The 21,657-nt window shown below is 42.8% G+C and overlaps 1 protein-coding gene and 1 pseudogene across 3 annotated transcripts in view; both read right to left on the bottom strand.

Moving 5' to 3' along the window:
* The window catches only part of Rnf17 (ring finger protein 17), a 160,038-nt gene extending 152,564 nt beyond the window's left edge, over window positions 1–7,474 (bottom strand). For all 3 annotated transcript variants that reach the window (XM_021236394.2, XM_021236396.2, XM_087199443.1), the window contains exons 1-3: window positions 7,290–7,474; window positions 3,325–3,410; window positions 464–555 (exon numbers count right to left, since the gene is read on the bottom strand). In XM_021236394.2, the coding sequence (XP_021092053.2) occupies window positions 464–555; window positions 3,325–3,410; window positions 7,290–7,419 (308 nt within the window). In that variant the 5' untranslated portion in view covers window positions 7,420–7,474. The remainder of the gene's footprint in view (window positions 1–463; window positions 556–3,324; window positions 3,411–7,289) is intronic.
* Window positions 7,475–19,583: 12,109 nt separating this feature from the next.
* On the bottom strand, window positions 19,584–20,777 carry LOC101710358 (E3 ubiquitin-protein ligase MARCHF9 pseudogene; annotated as a pseudogene).
* Window positions 20,778–21,657: the final 880 nt, after the last annotated feature.

Raw genomic sequence — 21,657 nt, 5'->3', positions numbered from 1 at the left:
GACCCTATAAAAAATAAAAAAAGGACTGGAGAGGTAATTTTCAAAAGACCTGAGTTTAATTCCCCAGTAGCACCAAAAAAATCAAATCAAATCTACATTTCTAAAGTAAATACGTGCAACAATACTTTAGAGAATCCCTAAATTACTATTTTCTTTTCACAAATCACTTTTCAAACCACTTCTTCCCAAAGTCTTCCATTATATCATAAGAGTGCACTCTTAAGATCAACAAAACAGCAAGTTATTTTTCCTCTTATCTAGCAGCAATAGCTTAAGCTAGGATTGTACTCTCAGCCACGTTCTAATTCTTGCATTCTTAATTTCTGGCAGGACAGCTGACCTTGCCAATCCACTGACAGATAAGGCAAATTATGAACTTAAAGAGCACTCTAAGACAATAGGTTAGAAACATGGATTAAGAATGTGTTATCAATAATTCTAAAATTATTTCAAAAATACATACGTTTGAGGTTGAAATTTTTCCATAAAATTATCTTCCTTAGTATATTCGTCTATTGGGCAGTATCCTTGTTTCATATTTACAGCTGTAGCAATCTTAGGGCAAAATTTAAAAAAAATTTTTAAAAAGGCACAGTCATTCAACACACTCCACTATCCAGAATCCAAACAATGATGTAAGTATTTGAGTAGGAAGATCTGCCATATCTAAGAAAATTTAGAAGCCATGGAGTGGAGTACTTAATAGGGAAATATAGCCAGGCATGGTGGTGCATGCCTCTGTCATTCCAGTACTCTGGGAGACAATTTAGTAAGACCCTGTCTCAAAAAATAAAAAAGGACTAGGGATATAGCTTAGCTGAAGGCCCTAGATTCAATCCCCAGTACTGCCGAAATAAAACAAAACAAAAACAAACAAAAAACTGAAACATTTCTGAATACCTAACTGTAATAAAATAGTGAGATGAGACCCTCATAGCTTATTATTTAAATTTTATTTATGGTATTTTTGCTTGTTTTTGTCTCTTGGAAATTAAAAAACATGGTCAAACTAAGTGTTTCTTTTATGGTTTCTGACTTCCATATGCTTAAAAGGCTTCCCTATCCAAGATCATAGAATTATTTGTAATTTCTTCCAGTTTACATTTGTAATGGTTAAACAGTAACATTTCTTTTCCTTTTTTTTTTTTTTTGTGGTACTGGGGATCGAACTCCAGACCTTGAGCTTGCAAGGCAGGCACGGTACCACTGGGCTAAATCCCTGACCCTTAGTAACATTTCTAATCACATGAGATTTTAATAATATTTATTAATTATCCATTGATTGGATGATTTATCCTTTCCTCCTAGCAGTAGACTTTTCACTAGACTAGATTTTCCCATTCTCTCTATACCTTATTCCAAATAAATACTGGGTAATAAAAAAACCCCTAAATTTTAAAAGCAGAGGTAGCAATTCAGGAAGTTCAAAGGACTCTTTTCAGTAGGGACCGAACCAGCGCATGTGAAAAATATGAATACAGTCATTTATCCATCACTTGGGTTTGAAGTGAAGGGAATGGAACAAGTCACCTCCCAAAGTGAGAGCTAGAACAAGACTAGTCAAAATGACACAAAGCAGATTTATCACAACTCTAAAATCAAAACCATTGTTTGCAAATACATTGTAAACGCTCCTAGAGATGTTATGCAAAATTCTAAAATTATTGCAAGTTTATTGACTTAAGACTGCTAAATATGAAATTATGGCCTAATGACTCTTACCTATCTTTTGTTTCTTCAACATTAGAACAAAACAGACATAGCAGAGATGGTCCCACCTGTCTGCTCTTGCCCTTTCCTGGTGCTTATTCAACCCCAACCACACCACTAAACCGGCCAGGATCTTTCACCACATTGAGAGGTAGAAGGTGAGGGCTCCCTTTGTCTTAATGATGTAGCCTGCCAGATCTGAACATATCAAACAAGGAAGAGGGGACAGGAATTTCCCACAATAAAGGGCACAATCTGTAAATTACATAGTCCTAAAAGACTGCTTCTAACATGTAAATGTTTCTGCTGTATTTAAACTTTCACAAATTACAATATTATCTTCTATGCAAACCATCCACACCTAAATAATGAAGGATTATTTTAATGGCCTGGAATCTTGAAGAGAACTTTCGTATAATTCAGACTTCATTCTCACAATCCTATGGGATATGCAAAACAGGTTACTATTCCCATCTCCCAAGTGAGAAAGCTCAGATGAGGCTAACAAAACAAGAATTGCCTTCTAGGTCTTGTGTCCCCGTTTGTCTGGAAAACTGCCACAAAAAACACTGGATATAAATCCAATCTATGGCCTTTCTAGTGGCATGTTAAAAATTTACAGATTTAACTGCCCATAATCCCTGAACTTTGGGAGACTGAGGTGGATGGATCACATGTTCTATCCCAGAATGGACATTTAGAAAATAAGAGCCTGACTCAAAACAAGACATAAAAAATGGGCTGGGGATGTTAACTCCATGCAAGAGTCTTGGGTTCAATTCCTTATACAAAAAATAAAAGAATTTACAGATTAAGCCACTATTTTCCAGAACATGCATAAACTACATTTATATTTGTAGTAAAAGATATCTAGCAATTTTTTTGAGACAGGGTCTCGCTTTATAGTGCAGGCTGGCCTTGAACTCAATTATGTAGCCCAGGCTGGTCTCAAACTCCCAGCAATCCTCCTACCTAGGATTACAAGCATGCACCACTAGCCCAGTTGTCCTGTATTTAGTACAGTACTTCTGAAACAAATGTTAGGCAGTTGTTTTGCTTCCCTGCCTTTTCATAGTATGGTATCTCTACAAATGTAAATTTGATGACACACAGACTGAGGGGCAGGGAGAGGTCAGAATGTGCATGCATGGTATTGGTGTGAAAAAGGAAGAGGCTGGAAGGGTAGGGACTCGAAAGGAATATACTCCACTGAAATAAAGAGGTCATTTTCCACAGAGGTCTCCAAAGAGTCAAAACATGTCAGCAATGCATATGACTTTAGTCTTTTACTTTTCTTGATCACTGTGAACAACTACAAAATGGATGTGAAAAATGTTTATAATTCTTTAGGCTTCTTTGCTTAAAGACTCATCAGAAAGAGATAAATTTTTAGTTTTTAACTAGTTTCTGTAACATTTTTACTTTTAACTTTAGGCTGTAATCTTAATCTATTCGGTATGAAAAATTAAGCTGGGAGTGGTGCCCCACGCCTCGTAATCCATGCACTTGAAAGGCTGAGGCAGGAGGACAGCCCCGAGTCCAAGGCCAGCCTGAGCTACATGGTGAAACCCCCTCAAAAGGAAAAAAAAAAGAAGGAAAAATTAGAAAACTTACCTCACAACCAGGGCACACAATTCTGCTTTCTTCAGTTAACAAGCACAGTTCACAAAAAACATGTCCACATGGAATTCCCTGGTGACCTATTGATAAAATTTTGTTGTGAATTAAATTTTCCAGTTAATATTAAAAGTACAGTAGTGATCAAAGGAAAAATTCAAAGGAATCTATCGTAAAGGAAAAAAAACCCTAGTTTGCTTAGAAATGTGACTTATTACACAAAATTAAGGAGAAACTATATGTCAGAAGGGAGACAAATCAAGAAGCAAAACCAGGCAGAGTTATGTAATTATGGTTGTATTCATTCAAATAGCTAATTTATATCTATAATACTATGAATTCATCATATCTTAAAATCATACGAAATGCTCTGACGTATTTCATTTGGTCTTTGTAAATATCATGGCTAAGTAGCCTGGGAATAATATATCAAACCTAGAAATGAAAAAATACATTGGTGTTTGGCTAATCAATTGGTATAACACAGACTCCAGCCATCTGTTTCCGTGTCCAATATTCTTTCAACTTGATCATACTATCCTCAACTAGTTTGTATTTCCCATCCTGTGAAGGAGTCATGGAGGGCTGAAATGAACCCACTGACAAAAGTGTTCTCTTATAATAAAGATGTTACAAGGACAGAAGCTAAATACTACTACTATCACACACCCACATGATCATCTAAAGATCATTTTCCAAACCTAGCATTAATAAAAGGAAATACTATAACCTCTTCTGAAGACCTAATATTAAGATTTAAATGCATTACATAGACTTTGAAGACAACATGTGTTTTAGTCATATAACTTCAGAAGACTTGCTTTAGTTGGGTATGGTGGTGCACACCTGCGATTTCAGGTACTCTGGAGGCTAAGGCAGGAGGACTGAAAGTTCAAGGCTGTTTTGGGCAATTTAGTGATATCAAATTAAAAATAAAAGCTGGGTGTGGTGGTTCACACCTGTAATTCCAGAACCCTAAGAAGCCGAGGCAGGTGGATTACAAATTGGATCCCAGACTAGGTAATTTAACGAGACGCTTCCCCCACAAAAAAGGTCCCGGGATATAGTTCAATGTGAAAGTCCTGGGTTTAATTCTCAGTACCGAATGGAGCTGGGAGATACGGCCATCTTAAAAGAATTATTTTTCCAAGAAAACTAGTAAAAAAAAAAAACAAAAAAAACAACAACAGGAAAGGAAACGATAAAAATCAGTCATATTTTGGGCTGGTGATTTAGCTCAGTGGTTCTGGCACCTGCCTCAAAAGCACAAGGTCCTGAGTTTGATCCCTCGTACAAAAAAAAAAATTCAGTCATATTTTACTAGCAAAAAAATTAAGAGTTCTTGTTGAATTACAGTAATTGCATTAATTTGATTTTTTTAAAATACCTTACAATTTTCAGCCAACAGCAATATCTGAAACTTGCTTACGATCATGCTATACTTTAAATCCCCATTTGAATTCCCGAGGTATTACCAAAAAATAAAAAATCTTAACCTTTTTCATAAGATTTCTGATACTCTACAAATTAAAATAATCTTATGATGAACTACAGTTTACAAAGCACTTTTCAGTTCTGTATGAAGAATTATTTTTCCAATTATTTCTAAGTTGTACTATAATCAAGTATGGAAGGAGCACTGGTTTAAAAAGTTGTTTTTTGTTTGTTTGTTTTTTTTGATACCGGGATCGAACTCAGGACCTTGCACTTTTAAGGCAGGGGCCGGAACCACTGAGCTAAATCCCCGGCCCTAAAAAGTTGTTTTTAAGGACTGGGGATGTAGTGTGCTTGCCTAGCATGCAGCGAGGCCCTTGGTTCCATTCCTAGCACCATAAGAGATGAGTAAGAACTTTATTATACAATTATTTCTTTTAAAAATGTTCATTTTCTGTGTAACAGCAGCAATGATCAAAACTCAAGAGTAGGAGAAACTTGGCTCTCCACTGAAAACACAACTTTCTCTACAAAGGATTATCATCTTATAAACGGAGTCTACCTTGAAAAGATTGAGAACTGAATCACTTTCACTTTGAAAGCATAAATATTAAACGGTTACTTCAGGTAGTAAGAATATTCAGTAGCTCCAGGAGTTTAGATTCAATAACTTATTCTTGTCAGAGATACTGTACAGAACTCTAAAGTATTTTCCATTACATTTAAAAACTTGAACATGTGGGTTTTTTTGTATTAAATTCTTTCATTGGTACATTGTAGGTATACAACACTTCTCATTGGGAATTGTACCTTTACATAGTGCATCTTGGTTCTTATTTTTTCCCCATTCCTAGCCCTCCCTTCACGCCCTCCACCCTTCCCCTATTTACAAAGACTTTATTTCCATTTTTTCCATTTCTCATCATTTTTTCCTTTCCCTTCTTTCCTTTCCCCTGCCCCTCCCACTACCCCTACCCCTTTGGACCTTTTCTTCCTATTTTGCATTATCGATTATTCATTCTAATCATTGGTACATTTTAGGTATACAATATAATGACATTCATCATTGGAAATTTGCACCTTTACATAGTCTCTCTTGGTTCTTATTTTTCACCCTTGCCCAGCCCTCCCTTCAACCCCTCCATTCCTCCCTGTTTACAAAGATTTTGTTCCTATTTTTCCATTTTCTCATATTCATCCCATTCCCTTCTATCCTTTCCCCTAGCCCTCCCACTTCCTTCCCCTTTGCCCCTTTTCTTCCTATTGCACATTACCTATTACACATTTAGTCCTTATTTACACTTTCAGTTTCTCACACCAGAGAAACTATTCGGTATTTACACATCTGTGTCCTATTTATTTCACTTAAGAGTACTGCCTCAAGAACATGTGTTTTCAATAGATTGTAAATTAGCAAATCAACATGAAATGTATTTTCCCCTCCATGTATAGACACCCACACGCGCGTGCGCGTGCACGCCAACATGGCGGCACATGCCTTTATCCCAACACGCCTGGAAGCTGAGCGAGGTGGATTTCTAAGTCAAAGTCCAGGCTGGGCAACTTAGAGACTTAAGGGGACCCCGTCTCCAAATTTAAAAACTTTTACAAACGTCTGGGGATGTCGCTCAGCGTGAAGGCCCTGAGTACCACAGTAGACAGACACCAAAACACAAGTTACACGCAAAGTTGTTCAAACAGTGCTTAAACCAAATTGGGCCATACTGGGCCTGAGGGAGGTGCTGTATTTTCCATCCAAAAACTTCATGATCATCTATTTGTTACTCCTACAACAAAAACCACCTAAAAAAGAAATCAAGTTTCATTCCTTCATGACCTCCAAACAATGCTAAATTTCTAGTCTTTTTGTTTTTGTTCAACAGAAACGAAGGCTAAGTTCTGACATTCTGTCGGAGTATAGCGCCTTCAGTTAACAAAGCGCATCCCAGGGTCTGTCTCGAAGGCCAGAAGAGGATCTGGAATGTTCCTACACCTGCCCACCCTGGCAGTCTGGAACAAGGTGTTCGAGACTTCGTACTGCCGGAGAGGGGGGGGGGGGGGGGGGGGGGGGGAGAGAGGGGAGAGAGGGGAGAGGGGGAGAGGGGGGAGAGGGGGGAGAGGGGGAGAGAGAGAGAGAGAGGGGGAAGAGGGGGAGGGAGAGGGGGGGACGGAGAGGGAGGGAGGGGGGAAGGGAGGGAGGGGGAGGGAGGGGAGGGAGGGGGAGAGGGGAAGGGAGAGGGGGAGGGAGGGGGGAGAGGGGGAGGGGGGGAGGGGGAGGGGGGGGGGAGGGGGGGGGAGGGAGGGGGGAGAGGGGGGGGGGGGGGGGAGGGGGGGAGGGGAGAGGGAGGGAGGGGGGGGAGGGAGGGAGGGAGGGGGGGAGGGAGGGAGGGGGGGGGGAGGGACAGAGGTGCGCTCTGTCCAGCGCCCGCCCGCAGGCGTTTCCTCCACCCAGGCTGCGCCCCACTTCCGCCCCACACCTCCCAGGTGGTCCTGAGCCAGGTCGGAGCCACCCCCCACCCCCGCCTCACCGGAAGCTCTGGACACTCTTCTTCCACAGCGAGAGCACTGGATCTCGGCAGTACTCCACGGGAGACCCTTATTCCCCACCTGCGGATAGGCGGAAAAGGCGAGCCTAATCTTCGACGCCTCTGCCACCATCACCGTCTCGTTTGGAAATGAGCGCGTGCCTCGTGCAAGTCCCGTGGCTCTCAGGGCAGTGACCAATCATCTGAGGCCCGTGGCCCAGGCAGCCAATCAGTGGATCAGGAGGTTAGAGTCCACCCCTAAGGTTACGCCTGGCCCCTGTGGGTGTTTGAGGGCAGGACCTTTTTTCCGTTAGTGAGCACCTGTGTTCCAGGAGGGGGAAGGGAGGCGTCGCAGGGCCGGAAGCGTCTTTACTTCTCAAGTCTTTGCTCAGAGAGTAACAACCTTCTATCCTTAATCAACTCCCATTCGTTTTGCTTGTTACTTGGATAGTAGGTGACTTCTCAAGTAATAACTCGATATAGAAGCGGTCCTTCTCTCATCCGTGCCTAAACCTGTGTGCTGGGGATGCTGAAGGCTCCACTAAAAGTGGTGGTGGAGAAGCCAACCTATAGCTACTGTTGAGGGAGATTAGATTAACAGGTTTAACGAAGGGGTAATGAACATGACTAACTGCTGCTAAGCTAGAAGACACTGTCTTGGGAGCTATTGGCAATGCTAAGGATTTATAAAAGAATAGGTTTTTATTTGAAAGGCGTGGAACCCTTATTCCATAGTCTTCTAGAAGTTGTTTCCAGGTTCTTGATGTGTTGAACAAAGAATTGAGCAGAACACTCAAAGTAAAAAGTAAGATTTATTAAAAGAAACTAGCAAGGCTGTGGAGGTACCCCAGTGGCTGAGTGCTTGCCTATCATGCACTAGGTCCTGCGTTCAATCCTCAGTACTGCCAGAGAGCAATAGAGAAGGCAAAAGTTAACTCCTCAGAATGGGAGCAGGTCAGTGAGAAGAGCTCACTTCCTGGTAGGGAAAGGGGACTCTTGAGCTCCTGGGATGAATGGAGGATCCAAGTTAGGGACTGACAGTAGTCATGGGTCAATAAGGTACCCACCTCAGGCCGCCCATCTAGAGAGGGAGTTTTTGAATGTACAAGGTTTTTAGAGGAAGTATCATGGTGTCCAAAATGGGGTGTGTGTGTGTGTGTGTGTGTGTGTATGTGTAAAAACTGCAATGCAAATGAGGTTAGATGCAGGCCGGGATCACGTACTTTTGACTTTGCCAGTGCCGGGACGGGGGGGGGGGCGGTTTAGGAGACAAGCTGACGTTTATCTTTTGGTTTCCTGATGTTTTATATTAATTATTCTTTTTTGGGGGGGGCGTACCAGGGATCGAACTTGGGATCTTGTGCTTGTGAGGAAGGTGGCAGCACACAGCTAAATCCCTGGCCCTATATTAATTATTCTTGTTGGCACTTGATATGTTTTTTTTTTCCCATTAAGTTTATTGGTACATTTTAGGTATACAATACAGTTACATTCATCATTGGGATCTTGTACCTTTACATGAGTCTCTTGGTTCTTATTTTTCTTCCCCTTCCCTTGCCCTCCCTTCACCCCCTCCACCCTTCCCTATTTGCAAAGACTTTGTTTCCATTTTTTTCCTTTTCTCATATTTTTTTCTTTTCCTTTTTTTCCTTTCCCCTACCGCTCCCACTTCCCCTGCTCCTTTAGACCTTTTCTTCCTGTTACACAATATCAATTATACATTTCTAAAATTACAATATCAAGATCTAGGAGACATTACTACAGATTTTACAGAATTTAAAAGGATATAGAAAGCATATTACAAAAATGTGTTTTGAAATAAATTTGACAACTTCTAAGAAGTGCCTTGGCAGGGGGTGTCATAATCCCCAACCTGCAACTATACTACAAAGCTACTGTGATAAAAACAGCATGGTACTGGCAAAGAAACAGGCTTGAGGACCAGTGGAACAGATTAGAAGATGCAGAAACAACGCCAGACACACTCAGCCATCTCATCATCAACAAAGGAGCCAAACACCCTCACTGGAAGAAAGATAGCCTCTTTAATAAATGGTGCTGGAAAAATTGGGCTTCAACTTGCCAAAGATTAAAACTAGACCTGTATCTCTCACCATGCACTAAACTAAAATCAAAATGGATTAAAGATCTAAATATTAAAATAGAAACTCTGAACCAGTTGGAACAGAGGTTAGGTAGAACCTTTGAAGACATCAGTGTAGGAAAAGATTTTATGAACAAAACCTCAGTTGCCCGTGAACTAGCACAAACAATCAATAAATGGATGGATCTCTTCTTATTAAAAAGCTTCTGCACAGCAAGAGAAACCACCAGCAGTGTGAAGAGACAATCCACAGTGTTGGAAAAAATCTTCACCTGCTCTTCCTCAGACAAAGGTCTACTATCTCGAATCTATAAAGAGCTTAAAAAGATCAGACCTCCCAAATTTAAAGACCCAATCCAAAAATGGGCATCTGAAATGAACAGACATTTCTCAGACAAAGAAGTAGAAATAGCAAATAAATGCATGAAAAAATGTTCAATGTCACTGGTCATTCGGGAGATGCAAATGAAAACAACACTGAGATTCCACTTCACCACAGAAAGAATGGCTGCTATCATGAAATCAACCAATAACAAATGCTGTCGGGGCTGTGGGGAAAGAGGAACCCTGCTCCACTGCTGGTGGAGTGTAGACTGGTGCAAGCACTGTGGAAATCAGTATGGAGATACCTCAAAGAACTAGGACTGGAAATCCCATTTGACCCCACTATTCCACTGCTGGGGATCTTCCCCAGAGAATTAAAAGAATCATACCACAGTGATATATGTGCACCCATGTTCATAGCAGCGCAGTTTGTAATAGCTAAAACTTGGAAACAGCCCAAATGCCCATCAACTGGAGACTGGATCAAGAAAATGTGGGTTTTTTTATAAAATGGAGTACTACTCAGCCATAAAAAATGAGAAATTAGAGACATTTATAGCTAAGTGGATGCACATTGAGGCAATACTCTTAAGTGAAATAAATAGGACACACATGTGTAAATACCGAATAGTTTCTCTAGTATGAGAAACTGAAAGTGTAAATAAGGACTAAATGTATAATAGGTAATGTGAAGTAGGAAGAAAAGGGGCAAAGGGGAAGGAAGTGGGAGGGCTAAGGGAAAGGATAGAAGTGAATGGGATTAATATGAGAAAATGGAAAAATAGGAACAAAATTTTTGTAAATAGGGAGGACTGGAGGGGTTGAAGGGAAGGCTGGGCAGGGGTGAAAAATAAGAACCAAGTGAGACTATGTAAAGGTGCAAATTTCCAATGATGAATGTCATTATATTGTATACCTAAAATGTACCAATTACTAGAATGAATAATCGATAATGTAAAATAGGAACAAAAGGTCCAAAGGGGTAGGGGTAGTGGGAGGCACAGAGGAAAGGAAAGAAGGGAAAGGAAAAATGATGAGAAATGGAAAAAATGGAAATAAAGTCTTTGTAAATAGGGAAGGGTGGAGGGCGTGAAGGGAGGGCTAGGAATGGGGAAAAAATAAGAACCAAGATGCATTATGTAAAGGTACAATTCCCAATGAGAAATGTAATTGTGTTGTATACCTACAATGTACCAATAAAAGAATTTAATACAAAAAAAAAAAAGAAGTGCCTTGGAAGACAAATTAATGAAACTAACTCTGGAGAAAATATAAAATTTGAATAGCACCTATTGAAGAAAGTATATTCCTAGCTTAAACACCTACCTATATGACAACAGCAGGCTCATACACATTTTAACTGATAAATTATATCAAACAAAGCAGAAAAAAGAAGGAACGCTTCTCTGATATTTTGATACAATCATCCTTGCTCTGTCTGGTTTTGTATAGTTGAATGGGCGAAAAGTAGTCCAGGTTCTTGTGCACAAAAAGGAAAGAATTACCAACCTTCTAGTAGCTATGTTTACTGAAGATCACAGGACGGTATCAATAGAAACAGGCAGAAGGGGAAAACGAAGAGGAACTCGCATTAACTTAGGCTTTCAGTATTGAAAGAATTGGACATCGTTAACTCCAGGCTCCTCCCACTGTGGCCAGACACCTCTGACTCCAGGGGCCTCCCGTTTTGCCTCTCACTGATGCCAGTGATCTGCTGCCTGAGCCATAACAACCTCCTAAGCTGAAACATGGATGATCATTAGGGTACTGTTGTGTCCTTAGTTGAATGAGGGGAAGGGAGTTGCTCCCTCAATGGTTTTTCTTTTTTTTTTTTTTTTTTAACTTAAATTCTTGTATTGGTGCATTGTAGGTATACAACACAATTACATTTCTCATTGGGAATTGTACCTTTACATAATGCATCTTGGTTCTTATTTTTTCCCCATTCCTAGCCCGTCCTTCATCCCCTGCACCCTTCCCTGTTTACAAAGACTTTATTTCCATTTTTTCCATTTCTCATCATTTTTCCTTTCCCTTCTTTCCTTTCCCCTGTGCCTCCCACTACTCCTACCCCTTTGGAGCTTTTCTTCCTATTTTGCATTATCGATTATTCATTCTAATCATTGGTACATTTTAGGTATACAATATAATGACATTCATCATTGGAAATTTGCACCTTTACATAGTCTCTCTTGGTTCTTATTTTTCACCCTTGCCCAGCCCTCCCTTCAATGCCTCCATCCCTCCCTATTTACAAAGATTTTGTTCCTATTTTTCCATTTTCTCATATTAATCCCATTCCCTTCTTTCCTTTCCCCTAGCCCTCCCACTTCTTTCCCCTTTGCCCCTTTTCTTCCTATTTCACATGACCTATTATACATTTTAGTCCTTATTTACACTTTCAGTTTCTCACACCAGAGAAACTATTCGGTATTTACACATGTGTGTCCTATTTATTTTACTTAAGAGTATTGCCTCAATGTGCATCCACTTAGCTATAAATGTCTCTAATTTCTTGGTTTTTATGGCTGAGTAGTATTCCATTTTATATAAAAAACCCCCACATTTTCTTGATCCAGTCTCCAGTTGATGGGCATTTGGGCTGTGAATGTTTTTGTTTTTAACTGTGCTAGTTTCTCAATTGTTACTCCACAGCTTTCTGTTGTTTATTTGTCCTTGCTCTACCTCTTACCTTAATTTCCCCCTAAGAAACATGGTTCCCATAACTCATTGTGGATTATTGAAGGCCAACATTCTCCATATTTCAGAACTGCTTCCTGCTGAGTATGGATTTAGTCCCTACCTCTGTAAGAATCATATTGCTAATCCAGCTGCCAATGGTCTGGCTGAGAAGGAAGTCCCCTGTTGTAAGGACGTCCCCATTGTGTCAGAGCCTGGGCTACTCCACTCTTGGGATGAGACATCCATGTGTAGACCTAGCCCTCTATCAGTTATCTAGTCTGCATTTTCATAGGCTGTTGTCCTGTGATTTCTTTATAGGCGTGCAGAGCAGCATACACTGCTGCTAACCTTTTTCTCAGTCAGAGAGTATCAATCTTGCCTCCTTTTTACAACTGTGACCAAAAGCCAATAGGGTACTTCCACTTCCCTTGCTTTTGGTACAGACCCCAGCCAAACCTAACATCATTTATACTAACAGGGTAAAAGCCAGGGTAAGGTGAACAACTTGGAGAACTTGTACTTGTGGGCCTACCCTTTTCAAGTCCTGAAAAGCAGCTTCTGCTCCATCTGTCTAGTTCCATGTCACTCCCTTCCAGGTCATCTACAAAGAGCACAGCAGGGTAGCTAAGTGCAGTATAAACGTCTGCCAAAAAGCCAATAAGCTCATGTACTCCTGCAATTGGCATACTGTCATAGGTCTGGGGTATGCCTGTAACATATTGATAATGGCCTTGGGAATTACTTTCCAGACCAGATAATACTCAAGAATTTGACAGACTAAGTCAGGTCCCTGGACCTTGTCTTCATTACGGTTCACTCCCAGGCTAGCAAAGCTTCTTTCAGACTGTGTGCAGCAGCTTCCAGTTCTGTAAGGCAATCAGAGGTTAACATAATGTCATCAATATAATGGAATAATGACACAGAGCATGGCTTGTCTAAGTGGCCTAGTCCTGGGCCACCAGAGTCAGGCTATGCAAATAGCCTTGTGGCAACACCTGAAAATTCCATTGCTGGCCTTCTCAGGTGAATGAAAATTGGTCCTGATTATCAGGTATGATAGCAATGGAGAAGAAGGCACTGGGCAAATCCACAACAAAATGGTAGTAACCCAGCATGAGAGTGAGATAATCTATTAGGTCTGTAATATTAGGTATTGCTGTGTGTAATGGGGGAGTCACTTTATTCAAACCAGTAATTTACGGTCATTTGCTATGTTCTGTCTGGCTTTTGCATGGGTCATACTGGAGAATTCAAAGGGGTATGTGAAGGGTGAGTCATTTTAGTTTCTTCTAGCTTCAAAATAGCCTGTCCTATCTCCTCACAGTCTCCAGGGAGCCGACAGTTTTATGCACACAACCCAGGTAGCCTATGGGAGAGTCAGCAGTGTGTGATGAGGATGTTCTTGGACAGTGGTTTTTATCATGGGATTTGTAAACATAATTCTCCCTGCATGGTGTCAAGCCGAGCACCAGTTAGTATGTCCACCCCCAGTATATATTTAGCAACTGTGGAAATATAGACATCAAAAGGGTGCAGAGCCAAGCACCTGATACTCATTGCCACCTGGGCCTTCCAGACTGTGATATAGTGACCTCTGTACCATTTTATATGTGTGAGTCCCCTGAACCCATCCAGGTTGCCATATATTAGCATTGATTTGGCTCTGGTGTTCATCAATGCCAATACATGCTGTACATTTTTTGGGGACCAGTAAATAGTTCCACAAGTAGCCTCCGGTCTCCTGGGATCCCCAGTAACCAGGTAGTTCAGTCTGATTTCTAATCTGGGTAAAAGTATGTCAGTGTCATGTCTTTTTGTTTTATCAGGGCTATTTTTACCTTTGGGTTTATCGACAAGTATTGCTACTGAGGGTGCAACTTGTGCCACAGAGTCAGCAACACATCCATAGGCTGTCTGTTTATCTTATCTGTATCTAGCCAGCAGATCCATCCAAGTTTGGCATTGGTTTACCTTTAACAGACCTACAGCCTGTCCAAGGGGGTCAGTCCTGCTCAGCCAGGGGCCGTTCCTTTTTTTCCTTTGGTGGCAGGGCCTTCACAGGCCTCACCTTACCTTGACATTTCAGGCATCAACTGCATCATGGATGGGGCGGTTGGTGAAGGGCACTAACAGAGCCACCACTGTCCCAAACGAGCCAGCAGGACTGCTAGCTAGGATCAAGTCTTTCATGCCTGCTGTAGGGACTTCTTTATCAGGCTACAATAATGCACAACAAACCTCATTTGTCACTTGCCCATGCCCATTTCCTGTAGCACAGCCACTAAGTCTCACTCTAAGTAGGTTGTCCATTTTGTGACTTGCCCCAGCAAGACACCTGGATTTGCCCAAACCAGGTGGACTGCTATCAGCAGCCAGTTTATCAAAGTCTGGTTTTCTGCTCATGGGGTTATCCTCTGCATATCCTACAAAACCCATCACATAGAGAGGCTGGCTATGCTAGCTAGTTGGGACATCTTCTGTGGGCTTAACACCGTGTTATCAGCCCCTTTGTTCCACAACTGTGGCAGCTATGTGGGCACTGTTTGACCCACCTTTTGCCAGCTCTTGTAACTCCATGACCATGTAGGTCATATACATTATGTGGGCAGTCCCCCCAGTTCCCCTCCTTGGGTTAGGGGCTCCTTCACCTCTGCCTTTTGTCACATAGCAGGCCTTGCATGCAGTACCAGGAGACTCTCCAGGTGATAGAGACTTACACTTTGGGAGGAGGCAGTGTTCCCTGTGTCCCACAAGATGGCTTTTGTGGCAGCCAGCCATTGTTCCAGGTTTTTCTCTGTTGTCGTAGGCCCACTTGCTGGAGGAGGTCTACTGTCTCTTGCCCCACACTGCAGAAAAGAGTAAAAAACAATCAAGCCACCTGCCCCTCTGACTCACAGTGGTGGTGGCGGGGGGTGATTTATGTGTCCACTTTTTCTAAGGCTTTCAGCATATCCTCGGGTGTCAGGTGGACTGTGTCCCAGTCTTTGAGGGCCTTTCATGCCGCCAAAAGGGTGGCTACAGGTAACCAAAGCAAGGCTTGAGGAAGCATGTTGGCAAACATTCGGGGCTCTTCCTTGTTGTCACGTGCTGTTTCCACAGATGGCAAGGGGCAGTCATCTCATCCTACCAACTATGCCACTTGTCAGGGTCAAGAAGGGGGCGCTAAAGGGGTAGGTTTAGGGTGAGATCCCAAGGGTAAAGAAATCACACAGACCTGAGATCAGAAAAAGACCATGAGCGGTATGTCTTTATTTCTTGGCCCTTACATAGGCTGCTACACAGCTTTACATCATTATACCCTTACACAACCACATGAACCATGTGTGGTAGTCTTACTGTCATACTTACGGAAGTGTGTCCACCTGTGTGCATGTGCTAGACAGTGGGGTTGTGTCCCTAAGGGTCCTCAGGTACCCCTGGGCTTTGACTCAATCAGAAGTGGCTCCCTACTCAATCTGTGGCTGAGAACAGAACTCTATTGAACTGCCTGTTCAGTTTGTTTCTGCCATATCCCTCAACCGTAACTTTCATGGTAACTTCCTGGTAACCTCTAGATCAAATGGGCATTGGGGTACCGGGACACATAACCATGTGGCAGTTCCCACAAGATAGTAGTTTGTTCAGAAGCCTCTTGATCTCTTTTTTCCTATCCCACATGGTCCTTTTTTAATCAACATTTATGGAGAGTAGGCAAATTGAGCAAGGTGAGGTTTGAAAATGTGCCAGTACCCCAAGAGTTCTAAGAACATCTATAACTGCTTTTCAGTCACTGGTACAGAGTTTACAGTAATTGGCACATTTTTCTCAATGATATTTTCAGGTGTTGTGTGTATCTTACCTAACCACAATACTCCCAAAACCTTTTTTTAGCATTTCCAGACACTTGCATCTTGTGAGAATTGATTTTTAATCCCCTCTCTTTGAGGTGTCCTTGTGTACTCTGCAGATGTTTTCCTAAATCTGTGAGACTCTCAAAGGTTAGCATGATATCATCTATGTAATGAAATATTTTCATAGTGGGTGGGCAGAATAACAAGTCAAGGACCTACACTACCACCTCATGCCAAAGGTTGGGGCTACGCATGTAGTCCTGGGAGAGCACATGAAAGATTATTCCTGTTCATTACAGATGAATGCAAACTGGTCTTGAGGTTCAGCAACTAAGGGAATACAAAAGAAAGCATTAATTAGCAAGGCTCAAAACAAATAATAAGATCCCTAAATCCATCAGCTATTTATTCAACAGAGCAATGCTGGGCACTACCTTATTTAACATTCTATAATCCACAATCATTCTTCATGAGTTGTTAATTTTTTAAACTAGCTATACTGGACTGCTAAAAGGACTGTGGGTGGGGCAGACGCTTCTATGTTTTTGAGACCAGGGTCTTTCTTTGTAGTGCAGGCTGGCCTTGAACTCATTATGTAGCCCAGGCTACCCTTGAACTTGAAGCAATCCTTCCTGCCTCAGCCTCCAAAGTTCTAAGACTACAAGTATGTACCACCATGCCTGGCTTGGTAGACAGTTTTTTACAGTCTATACGCTTGATGGAGAATCTGTGACATGTGTGCTGTAGCAGGCACGCTGAGCCCTCTGTGCAATGATGACACAAATTATATGAGTTATTTTTTCTAAACTAAAACCTCAGTATTTAGGTTTAGTTGCTGTATTGTCATTTTGTGATAAAGAAGTGGGTTTTGGGTTACAGTTTGGGCACTCTGTCTTTAAAAGGTTTGCCATCACTGGCTACTAATTGGTATTAACCACTCTGGATGGAGTAGACAGCTTTACTCGTTCTCAGTCTGCTCAGCTGCACATCACTGCCTGTATATTACATACTCAGGTGGAAATTTCTGATTGTGGTATGCAGGGTGTGTCCCATCAGCATGTCCACCCCTATATAAGTTGGGCTTCTTTACCTGTGAATATCTCAAAATCTGGATTCTCCAATAACAAGTCTATTAGTTTGTTTAAATTGAGTTAGGAAAAACTTATGATTTTGGCAGAGTCCTTTGGGATAGTTGTCAGGCACTTATTGTGTAAGAATCCTTTCTTTACACCCTTCTAATTGTATTTACCTTTTGTTGGGCTAACACAAGTGCCTCCATCACAATATTCATGACTTTTATGCTTTCCTTATATTTCTCTCTTGTCCTTATGAGAGATTTTCTGAAGGCATTGATGATCAGTCATTGTTTCCATTGTTCCCCATCGCCAGAATGCTGTTCCAGTTGTTGATTTTATCTGGCCCCACACTGGAGGAGAGTAACTGAAGATTGAGAATCAGTGTCATACCCCTTTTAAGCCACATTTGAACAACCAGGAGATTTAGAATGAATACCTCTTAAGCTTAGCAAAGTTTTTGCCTCAAAGAGCAAAAACCTAGAATAGCCAGAAAAAGAACAGCTAAACTTCCTGGTTTCGCCCCTATTTTTCCCTTCTCCCTACAAATCTTTTATAAACCCTATTCTCCACAAAACTTTCTCAACAGACTTGGACTTCCTGGTTTTGCTTCATGTTTCTGTTTTTTTCATACTTGTAGGACAAAATCTTATACAAAAAGCTTTCCTTACCAAAAATACGTACATATACTTACAAGTTTCTTTTTCTTTTTTTTTTTTTTAGCAATGTATGAAGGAATTATTTTAATTGCTGATGAATGGTTCACTTAAAAGACAACATCATTCATATAATACACAGCTCCCATGCTTCACAAGAAAGAGACCAGGCTTCACATTGACCCACTTTTTGCTCCTCAGTGCTAGGGATCGAACTCAAGGCCTTGTGCATGCTAGGCAAGTGCTCTACCACTCAGCTACATCTCCAGCCCTCTGAGCCACTTTTCAACCAATCCTTTCTAATCTTTTCTCTATAAATAGCCCTCTATGGTCCTGCCACCAAGTGCAATACCTTTACTTAATACTACTAGCTGGGAATAATAGGATCGGCCCTCTAACCTGAACTGCCACAGAAATAGCTTAAATTGGGGTGAGGCACATGTAACATTGGTAGGCTTCCCTCCAACTCACTCCAAATGAGTCCATATTCACTTCTTACCACTTTCTGGATGAGCACAGTACCTGGGAAGAACTGCTAGAACTCAGATGATCTCTAGAACAAGACAGTGGGCTCCAACCTTCCCCTAGCCCTCAACATTTAAAGGGTCAGAGTTCTCATTCTTACAAAAAACCCCACCATCCTTAACATTTGTAATGTCTGTTTTCCCTATTTCCATATACATTATGTCATTCAGCACAAAATTCCAATGTTCTGTGCAACTCCTGATAGAAAACACGTTTTTGAATTGTTACACCAGGTACTATTTGAAATAGAGCATCAACTAGTGTAAAAATCTTTTTAATGGCATTATTGATTTTCTTTGCAATGGCACCCAACCTGTCTCTCATTTATCCTCATTCCAACTCTATGAGGTAGACTGGAAAACCATAGCTGAGAGATGTTTTCCTAAATCATACAACTCACAGGTGGCAGGCCCACCCCTTTGAGCACTTCCACCTAGCAGCCAATGTGAATTATTCACTGGCAAGTGGGAGTCACACCTCCAATTCAGAACCCACTGCTGCATTTGGGACTTGGAACCTGTGCAGAGAAACCTCCCCACAACTCCTAACCCTCCAGAAAAGCCCCAGATGAGAAAGGAGTCTCCGCGTGCATATAAATGACTCTTTATGCCCTTCCCCCATGCAAGGGGGGGTGGAGCAGGGGGAAGTCCCCCGCCCTCATGCAGGGAATGGGAGGTCAATGTATACTAGTCTCATTGCCAGACCTGTGGCCATGGGGTGGGGAATGGGGGTCTACAGCCCCTTTCTTCTGGCATTGGTCCCCCATCACCAAGTCACCATAGTGGAACCTAGGGGCTGGAGGCCCTGGGAGCTGAGGTAAAGACAGTTCTTTCCAGGGAAGAAAGGCTGCTCTCCCCTCCTGCTCACTGGCCACTTAAAGAGGAGTATGAGGAGCTGTCTGTCAGTGGGAGCTGGAATGTCATCCAGATGTCTCTACCCAGTGGGCAGCAGAGGCCAGACAATGTCTCCAGCTTGAGAGCACCCAAAGAGATCCTCAGTGGTGAGAGCACCATGCCCCACCTTGTCCAGGTGGCACGTCCAGCAGCTATGAGAGCTCCTCTTTGGCTGATGCATTGACAGGATCCCTGCTCCTGAAGTCCAGGTCAGACTGTGGTGACCCCCATGACAACCTCTCAGACAGAATGGGAGCTTGAACGGGCATCTGGTGGCCGCAGCTGTTGAGGGAGTTGCAGGATTGTGTACCCACAGCGCTGAGGTAAGAGCGTCCACATGCGCTGGGCAGCTGGGGGATGGCTGGTGGCCCCTGCAGGAGGGCCCGTCCGTGAGGTCCTGGGGCCTGGCCTCCCTGCCCTCCCTCCCCCTGCATCTCCTCCTATGTCCTTGGTCTTATCATAATTCGGGACCTTCCACTGCTGGTTCACTGCCTGCCAGCGCTTGAAGATTCGGTAGCCAGATGAGCCTTCACGGCCGATGAGGCCTATGCAGACATCCATGAAGCCATACATGCCGTAGCAGATTTGGAAAAGCAGATCCTGCCATTGCCACTTGGCTGAAGGGCTGAGTGAGGGGCAGATGAGCCAGGAGATACTGGCCACGAGGAAGAGTGAGCCCAGAAGTCTGGCTGCAGTCTGCACCTTCTCGATGACCATCAGGGAGATGGCCTCCCACTGCAGCGGGCTCTTGGTGCTGATCGCCAGGACCTGGTATTTGAAGTAGCAGACTTCTCAGCTCCAGGAGCCCCTCTTGCTGATCCAGCGGATGAGGCAGGGCTGGTGTGGGCAGCGCACTGAGTCGTCGCAGCGGCAGGGGCTCAGGAGTGCCCCCTTAAAAATACTCCGGGCTTTCACCCAAACAGGACAAGAGGCTAAGGCTGCAGCCGTGAAGGAAACGAGCGCTCAAGGAAAACTTCCCATACCAAAGAGATGAGAGGTGGGAGTTGGAGGGAAGACGTGAGCTTCTCTTTTTCCTGCTCCGGGCCCTGGAAGCAGATCTGGCACGGGGGGTTCGGAGCCCGCTGTCCAGGGTGCTGCTGAGCGTCAGGGCGTCCAGCGCGCCCGGGGGGGGGCGGGGGTCCGGTCCGCGGCTCCTTGTCGCCGGGCAGACCCCGGGCCCGGGGCTCCGGCCCGTAGTACTCCTCCTCGTCGCCGGCGCAGTCGCTGTCCCGGGAAGAGCAACCGGCAAAGGGCGCAGCTTCCCCCGCCTCCCGGGGCCGCCCCCCGCCCCCCGCCCGACAGCTCCAGCAGCTTCAGCTCCTTTGGAAACCTGCGGAGCCCGGACTGGAGCGTGGTCAGGACGTCACGGGGCGGGGGGCTCCTCTCAGTTGGGGGAGAGACCATCTGTTCCAAGTTTTTGTAGGGTTTTTACCATAAATGCCTGTTGGATTTTGTCAAATACTTTTTCTGCGTCTATGGAGATAATCATATGGTTTTTGTCCTTGGCTCTATTGATATAGTGTAGTACATTGATTGATTTGCGTATATTGAACCATCCCTGCATCCCTGGGATGAATCCCACTTCATCAGGGTGTATGGTCTTCTTGATGATCTTCTGCATTCTGTTTGCCATTATCTCATTAAGGATTTTTGCATCTATGTCCATTAGTGAGATTGGCCTATAGTTCTCCTTTTCAGTTGGGTCTTTCTCTGCTTTGGGGATCAAGGTGATGCTTGCTTCCAGGAATGAATTTGGGAGGATTGCTTCCCTTTCAATTTCATTGAAGAGTTAAAACAGTAGTGGCAGCAGTTCCTCTCTAAATGTCTTGTAGAATTCAGCAGGGAAGCCATCAGGGCCTGGGCTTTTCTTAGTTGATAAGTTTTTAATTACATTTTCAATTTCATTGGCTGATATTGGGTTGTTCAGAATTTTTAGGTCTTCTTCATTCAACTTTGGTAATTCATATGTATCTAGGAATCTGTCCATGTCTTCTGTGTTGTCCATCTTATTGGTGTATAGGTTCTGGAAGTAGGTATTGATGATCCTCTGGATTTCTGCTGGGTCTGTTGTCATTTCAACCTTTTCATTCCTAATTGCATGGATTTGGGCCTTTTCTTTCCTTTTTCCTAATAAGGTTGGCTAAGGGTTTGTCAATTTTGTTTATTCTTTTGAAGAATAAAAGAGTTGGTTTTTTGAAAGAACAAATAAAATTGATAAACCTTTAGCCAACCTTATCAAAACAAGGAAAGAAAAGGCTCAAATCCATGCAATTAAAAACTAAAA

This window comes from Heterocephalus glaber, unplaced genomic scaffold (genome assembly GCF_053883595.1).
Source record: "Heterocephalus glaber isolate CG9 unplaced genomic scaffold, H.glaber_assembly_v1.0 deba00001719, whole genome shotgun sequence".
Classification (NCBI taxonomy): Eukaryota; Metazoa; Chordata; class Mammalia; order Rodentia; family Bathyergidae; genus Heterocephalus; species Heterocephalus glaber.
Note: the sequence above shows the minus strand (reverse complement) of the source record. Positions and strands in the feature narration are given on the sequence as shown.